At 35.1% G+C, this 7,815-nt stretch overlaps 2 protein-coding genes across 3 annotated transcripts; one reads left to right on the top strand and one right to left on the bottom strand.

Annotated features, from left to right (window-relative positions):
* Nucleotides 1–159: 159 nt before the first annotated feature.
* On the bottom strand, nt 160–7,421 carry LOC124435784 (splicing factor 3A subunit 3-like). 2 transcript variants are annotated; one of them, XM_046985739.1, is made up of 8 exons: nt 7,287–7,421; nt 6,525–6,616; nt 5,981–6,063; nt 5,498–5,570; nt 4,455–4,520; nt 4,294–4,362; nt 2,930–3,021; nt 160–571 (listed from the first exon to the last, which is right to left on the bottom strand). In XM_046985739.1, exons 1-5 carry the CDS (start codon nt 7,345–7,347, stop codon nt 4,470–4,472), a joined length of 360 nt encoding a protein of 119 aa, XP_046841695.1. In that variant the 5' UTR covers nt 7,348–7,421; the 3' UTR covers nt 160–571; nt 2,930–3,021; nt 4,294–4,362; nt 4,455–4,469. The 2 variants fall into 2 exon arrangements, with proteins under 2 accessions (XP_046841695.1, XP_046841694.1); XM_046985738.1 differs by lacking the exon at nt 160–571 and having other exon boundaries at nt 2,650–3,021.
* Nucleotides 464–2,149, top strand: LOC124435783 (E3 ubiquitin-protein ligase MIEL1-like; the record flags this gene model as incomplete). The annotated part of the gene is given in 5 exon segments (XM_046985737.1): nt 464–725; nt 860–978; nt 1,097–1,205; nt 1,784–1,866; nt 2,059–2,149. Coding segments are annotated over 5 exon segments (664 nt in total), but the record flags the coding sequence as incomplete, so codon positions are not given.
* Nucleotides 7,422–7,815: the final 394 nt, after the last annotated feature.

The raw sequence follows: 7,815 nt of genomic DNA, 5'->3' as shown, positions 1-7,815 counted from the left end.
GATAAACAACGTCAACACTATGTTTTTAGCTCTCGATGGCTGTGATCATTTGGTCAATATATCTTGATCATTAAACTGAATATATCTTGAAACCTTGTTCCTACGAGAAAGTTAAATGTTGCAATTTCTACTTTTTTTTGTTTTTTCATTTCTTTTTCCCCATAGTGCATGTGAAAAGCATACGATATAGACGCCGAAGAAATAGGGCGACAAACACACGAAAATTTCGACCCAAAAATCGCAACAACGCAATGAAATAAAATTAATACATTTTAAAAAACAAAATAATATTCCTAACCAAGATGTCCTTCTCGTCGGAGTTTGTGTTTTAGTTATATTCATTTCAATGATTTTGAATGTGAGAAGAAACTTTGAGAAAAAATGTTTGAAAACAATGTAGTTCATTGATTTTATTTTCCAACGTTACTAATGCAAAATTTTGTGTATAATTAACTTTCAACAGATACGTCATTAAAGAATGTAATGGTAGGAAACACTCAAAGTTCAATAATAATTCCCAGAACTCTGAAGTGGCGTTCACGTCTCGTGATGGTAACTGGTTATGTAGTCACTATAAAAGACATTGTTTTGTTAAATTTGATTGTTGTGAGCAGTTTTATCCCTGTCATTGTTGTCATAACAATCAAAGTGCGTGTGGCAACAAGAAGCTTAAATCACGTGATGCAGTAGATGTGACATGTGCTTATTGTAGCAACGTACAAAAGGTAATATATTTTCATGCTGTAAAATAACACAAAAAACTACTCTAAACATACGAGAATAGTTAAATGAAATTTGTTTGTTATGGTCGTAAAAACATTTCATTTAATTTTTCCTATTCTCATTTGAAATTCGCTAGTTTGGTGAAAAGTGCACGAATTGTGGTGTTAAATTTGCCGAATATTTCTGCGCTTTAAGTAAACACCTTACTGGCAAAGACGACCATCCTTATCATTGCGAGAAATGTGGAATTTGCAGGTACTCAAATGTACCCAAATAAAACACGTTCTCCAATTATAACCGATTGACCTCATTTGTTAGATAATCATAAATATTAAGCACTAAACTGATTTTTGACACGTTTGTATTTCATTAGAGTTCACGGAGATCGTTCTTTTCATTGCGATGTTTGTAAACTTTACAACTGCGTGGTAATCATAAATGTAGAAAACTCCGCACATGATGAATGTTGTATATGTTTAGAGGTAAACATTTACTTTAATTTTCCTGCTGATTTATTTAGGCACAATGAATAGAATAAAACAAATTATTCTTGACTTTTCAGTGTTATATACACGAGTTGCTGTTATGTGTGTATGGCACTTTCACCATTGTTAGGTAAATTTTATCGACCTTTAAATGATATATCTCTCTTCAAGTCAACTGTCACCATAACGGATAACGGATGCCTTTTTTTCGACTTTTTTACTATCAACTTTATTATTTTCTCACAATACTTCACACTATCATTATTCAATAATTCTTTTCTCGAAACTAAAACTGCTTTTGACTTTTTTTGACTCTGAAGATGACTACCTCTAAGGTCGTCGAATCGTCAGTCAACAACAACAAAAACAGTCCTTTTCAGGACTATACCAACCTAGACGATCTACATTTTCAAACATGTAAAACTGCTTTTGCTTACGACACAATCCGTCTCATTTTATCTCTACCCCGCTACAAATGGTAAATATTCATTATAGTTGCTGCTCGTGTTTCATTTTGTAATGTTTAGTCAAATTCATATCCAAATCTTTAAAATATTTTCAATATTTTATTGTAGGATGCTTTCACAGGTTGTCAAATATTACCATGTTCTCATAAAGTTCATTAAGAATGCGCCAATGAAATGATTCGAAGAGTAATGTAAGTTGAACGAAAATCCAAAAATGAATCCAACTTTATGTATTACTGACTTTATACCCAACGTCATCTATGTATTACTGACGTTAAACCAAACGTCATTTATGCGCTACTGACGTTATACCGAACGTCATCTCCTGACATTGTCCAACAGTCAATTTTATGATTATGAGAAATATTTTTTCTGTCCTTTAGAACACGCTGTCCCATTTGTCGTGAAAGTTTTGCTCATAAACTTGAAAAGAAAACTCCATCGAAGAGACGTCACGGTGGAAGACATAAATGACAAGCAGCCATTAGATAGATTTACATTTTGTCCTTCGATCTGTATTTCTATATTGGCTGCTTTTAATTTGATTATAGAAAACGATGATTTGTGTTTTATGATTTTGTTAAATTCCTCTGGAGATGTGTACATTGAACAAATTGATATATTTTGTTCCACGTTTAAGATTGTGTGATATTTTTCTTTTAGAATCACATCAGGTACACGTGCCAAAATTTATATAAAGTTCAATTTTATCTTAATCTATTATGTAACTTGTAAAAGCTCCAGTTTTCAAATTAGTGAAATAGTTAGTCAATGCACACCTTTTTAATTTGTGCGTAAAAGATAATTTCTGTTTCTTATTTCATTTCTTCATATTATATAATAAATGATATAGTTAAGTTAATGGTAAATTTAACATGAATAGATATAGTCATGTATGCATCTTTGGTTTATGGCTATTTATAAATAAGCACAAAAGACTGATGTTTAGGAAAGCAATGATTTAACTATAGATATCCAAAAAGAATTTTGATCCAGTAATTATTTCTTTTTTGCTCTATGTATTGTAGAAAAAGTTATTTTAAATATAATAATGTTGTCATGATTTGTTATTTTGTCAATGTTTAATGTCAAAATTTTCAAATTTTGGTCAGTTTTGTCCATGGTTTTGTCATTTTTCATTGTTCCATTCATATCGCTGACGCTGCTTTTCGTAAATATTCATTTTGATTACTGATTGGTTTAAAACAGCGGCGGGAATTTCATAACTAAACGCATGCGACCTAGTTGAATTACCTCGATTCCCTTGATGTTCATATATTTATCATAAGGTTCGTGAAGATCCAAGTACTTGCCGTAACCTTCTTCATCAGAAAAGTCAACCAAAGCTGGAACGCAAAATGACAACGAATGAATATAAGAGATAGGAAAAATGACACATTAGGTGGTAAAGGACAATAGATAATCAATAGATAGATAGATCGTAGGGCTCTAGCACAGGAAACGATCCGAATTAGAGTCTTAAAAAATAAAGGAAAAGGCTTCTGCCATTGATAAGAAGACCTATGGGTATTGTCATAACGAATTAAAACTTTCATCAGAATTGCCAAACCAATGACATATACAAAATTGATTAACTTGGTATTCTACAGTAAGTCTGTATGGCACGACAATCGCTTTTCTAATGAAAAGTGTAAATTTTAAATTAGCATAAGCTAAAACGTCATCCGGGAAAGCAATTCGTCACGCTCGAAAATATCAGACTTGGGAACAACACTATTGACGGTAAATAAATGTTTCGTAAAAAAACAACACTACAGGAAGAGCGGTTTATTAAGGCCCATTAACAATGTTCTGTTTTCATGACCTTCCCTCGTTGTTCATGAGGATGAGCGTTTAATGTTCATCCCTTTGACGATTGACAACAATGTGAAAAGTCTTAAAACAATACGTGGTGAACAACGACTTAGAGAAATGCTAAGACGACGAAAGATCGTGCGCGCGCAATCACACTTGCCGCGGGATGAAGCAGTGCGCAAATTTTTGAGCTTGAACCCTTTGATTACAGAACATATAAATGATGATCAAAAGTCGTGTCTAGTTGCAGGTTGAATTGTTTCCGTTATCTGTGTGCTGACGATGCTTATATTTCCATGAATTGACGTGACCGTGATATTGTGTTCATCCTTATATCATACGTACCCTTACTAGTATTGTGTTCATCCTTATATCATGCGTACCCTTACTAGTATTGTGTTCATCCTTATATCATGCGTACCATTACTAGTATTGTGTTCATCCTTATATCATGCGTACCCTTACTAGTATTGTGTTCATCCTTATATCATGCGTACCCTTACTAGTATTGTGTTCATCCTTATATCATGCGTACCCTTACTAGTATTGTGTTCATCCCTATATCATGCGTACCCTTACTAGTATTGTGTTCATCCTTATATCATGCGTACCCTTACTAGTATTGTGTTCATCCTTATATCATGCGTACCCTTACTAGTATTGTGTTTATCGTTATAACATGCGTACCCTTACTAGTATAGTGCTTATCCTTATATAATGCGTATCCATACTAGTACTGTTTATTGTTATATCATGCATGCGTACCCTCACATGTCTTTTGCTAGTGTCATACATTTACTAACCTCAGCAGATGAGAAACCACACAGATCAAGATGTGCCCCAGATTGCGCCAAAGCACTTCCGGTATCTTTCTATAAATAATCAAACCAAAAACAAATCATACATACACGCGCGATACAAAGCAAATCTTCGATGCACGGCCTAAATATCCCCCTTCACTCACGGGCCATCCTGGAAATCATCCTTGCGCCCAGTTTCTATCAAATTCTTCTTGGGTTTCCTCCATTTCCTAAAACGAAACGTCTGGAACTGTTGGATTTTTTGTGATATGTAAATTACGTAGCTAACTTATGGTCGTTTTCTGATTTAGGGCCTGATTATATGGAGGCGAGCTGGCTCCATTGAACTAAAATACATGAAACGCTATCTGAAGCAAATAATTGAAGCTAAATATTACACCCACACACGCGACATTACACTCAGACATGCGTGTGTAGTGTTTCGAGATTCTGGAAATTGATTAACTACACACGCGCGTCTGGGTGTAATCTCGCGTGTCTGGGTGTAAAATTTGGCTTCAAGATTTTATTAGACTTTTCTATTAAGGCAGTGTTCCATGTATTTTATTTCAATGGCTGGCCCGGATAGCGAGCTAGCCCGATGATTTCAAGCGATTGAAAGGAGCCAAAACTTCAAGGTTAAAAATTACGTTTGCGAAGCCACTACACGTCACTCCAGTTGTAATTCTCAAAATTTGAAATCAGGGCAAATTGATTGTTTCAATTTTAAATGTTTTGAGAAGTCATTAATACAGAATATTGCGAAATTGCTTGAGAAGATTTATCTGATGGTAAGTATTGAATCGTGTTCATTTGCCAAAATCATTTAACGCTTGGCTGAATCCCGGCTACCGGGCTCATGCGATCAGCCCATTACAAAAGATAAAAATCACGTGTATTTTCGTTGTTACGCAACAAACTCGCCTGTGTTTTATGACAAAGTTTTGATTGCTAATGAAGTTAATCACATACATGATGTACGGCCAATTTGTTTAACATTAGCAGGAATACATTAGTTGGGAGAATACATGGACGGTGGACAACTGCTTATCTACTTTACTCATCAAAAAAAGCTTCAATCGTTTTGAAAGTAAGCATGCGAAAAGAAATGTTGCGAAGAAAGTCCATTTCAGTTTTAGAAGATCCTTTATTAAAACAATGAAAGTTTCTACGTCAAAGGCACGTGAAACCAATGATGTCGGCTTACCTTATCAAGATCGACCAGCGGTTGGACACGTTGACAATAGTAGTAAAGGTAATCAAGGAGAACGATGATGTATCTAAAGTTAGGAAAAGAGGATCAGCGCAATCCAGTGGGCATAATTAAATAAGTGATCGAGGACCCAATCAGACTGACGGATTTAGGAAAACCTTATTTAATACAAAGTTACTGCATCGAAGCAAAACTCGCGTAAAGGAGACCTTAAAGTGATAAAGCGAAAATTAAATATAGATAAGATATGTAGTGCTTGTTCAAGGAATGGGCATTGACAGAAAATTACGACAAAATAAACTCGGAATCTTTATATAATTTGCAACTTGACTAGAAAAATCTGAGTTATATGTTGAACTCTATCAAGAAAAAGTACCCGGAAGTAGTCTTTATAGCAAACGCGAACTCATAGCAACCATGTTGTGGTGAATTTAGACTATCGCCTTAGCTTCTATGGAAACAAAATTTCAGTTTCACCTTTTGTATTCGTGTGTTTTCTTCTCTTTGGGAATGTCGAACAAGCGGTCGAATGTTTCCAAATACGCAAGATAGTCTATTCTCTAGACAACACAAAAGAAAATAGTGAAAGTTCTCGAACGCCAAAGTTTCCTAATTAGGTTGTTCATTTCATCAAATCAACATGTCAATTTTATTTGCGTTTGGCCAATATAGCATACGAAGATTTCCACGAAAGAACTAAAGTAAGACAGTCATGAGATGCATGGCAATGCTTTCTTCGCTACGAACGTCAAACACTTAAGTCTGTAGTCTCAACTATATGTAGTGGTGACTGCTCCGAAACCAACTTTGACAAAGTAAGACAGGCATGCGATGCATGGCAATGCTTTCTTCGCTACGAACGTCAAACACTTAAGTCTGTAGTCTCAACTATGTGTAGTGGTGACTGCTCCGAAACCAACTTTGACAAAATTCAAATGAAGTTCACCGAACTGAGATCTTTCGATCCCTGAAGTGATGATCGCCTTCACTCTTCAGTCTGACATTAACGTAGTTGAATTACCTCGATTCCCTTGATGTTAATATATTTATCATAAGGTTCGTGAAGATCCAAGTACTTGCCGTAACCTTCTTCATCAGAAAAGTCAACCAAAGCTGGAACGCAAAATGACAACGAATGAATATAAGAGATAGGAAAAATGACACATTAGGTGGTAAAGGACAATAGATAATCAATGAAATTAGTTAGGGTTCTAGCACAGCAAACAATCCGAGTTAGAGTCTTAAAAAATCAAAGAAAAAGGCTTCTGCCATTGATAAGAAGACCTATGGGTATTGTAATAACGAATTAAAACTTTCATCAGAATTGCCAAACCAATCACATATACAAAATTGATTAAGTTGGTATTCTACAGTAAGTCTGTATGGCACCACAATCGCTTTTTCTAATGAAAAGTGTAAATTTTAAATTAGCATAAGCTATATCTATAATATCAGAATCAATACGTAAATAAGCTCTTATCAATTAAGCGCAAGCTCTTTACCAAATACCAATATTTTTTGACAAACACCAAGCGAGTGAGGTAAGTAGAAAGTTTATATTACTGCATGAGACATTAGTACAGTACTCAGTTCTTTACTGTAGGAAGTTTACGTACTCTTGATGGACTAACGAAAATGTTACTAAGCCAATCAAAGCGCGCTATTTTACGAAAGATTGCCAAGTAATAATTTCTTATTAGCTAATACGTTTTATCTTTTCGATTGAAGACAAGATACATTAAAAGATGTCTCTTCAAATATAAAAGTAAAATAACTATTTCACCTTGCATATCTTCCGTAGGCTTTTCACGAGCTTCCTTCATGTTCATAAACTCGACTTGCATCGGCTCCACCACCTGACAAAAAAAATTTCGAAGCTTCTAGGGTGCGCAATTGCTCGTGAGCGCGCATGCATGCACCCAACGTCATCGGGGAAAGCAATTCGTCACGCTCGAAAATATCAGACTTGGGAACAACACTATTGACGGTAAATAAATGTTTCGTAAAAAAAAACACTACAGGAAGAGCGGTTTATTAAAGCCCATTAACAATGTTCTTTTTTCATGACCTTCCCTCGTTGTTCATGAGGATGAGCGTTTAATGTTCATCCCTTTTGACGACTGACAACAATGTGAAAAAGTCTTGAAAACAATACGTGGTAAACAACGACTTAGAGAAATGCAAAGATGACGAAAGATCGTGCGCGCGCAATCACACTTGCCGCGGGATGAAGCAGTGCGCAAATTTTGAGCTTGAACCCTTTGATTACAGAACATATAAATGATGATCAAATTTGAAAGTTCTAACTTCAG

Source organism: Xenia sp. Carnegie-2017, unplaced genomic scaffold (assembly GCF_021976095.1).
Source record: "Xenia sp. Carnegie-2017 unplaced genomic scaffold, XeniaSp_v1 HiC_scaffold_152, whole genome shotgun sequence".
Taxonomy (NCBI): domain Eukaryota; kingdom Metazoa; phylum Cnidaria; class Anthozoa; order Malacalcyonacea; family Xeniidae; genus Xenia; species Xenia sp. Carnegie-2017.
This window is presented reverse-complemented; position numbering and strand designations above follow the sequence as displayed.

Bases quoted from the DNA above. Each gene is read 5' to 3' on its own strand.
- LOC124435784 (XM_046985739.1), bottom strand. From the start codon at position 7,347: ATGCAAGTCGAGTTTATGAACATGAAGGAAGCTCGTGAAAAGCCTACG. The intron at 6,617-7,286 runs GTGAAATAGTTA...TTTGCGTTCCAG, and splicing joins GCCTACGGAAGATATGCAAG to CTTTGGTTGACTTTTCTGAT. The intron at 6,064-6,524 runs GTAATTCAACTA...TGTGTTGTCTAG, and splicing joins TTAACATCAAGGGAATCGAG to AGAATAGACTATCTTGCGTA.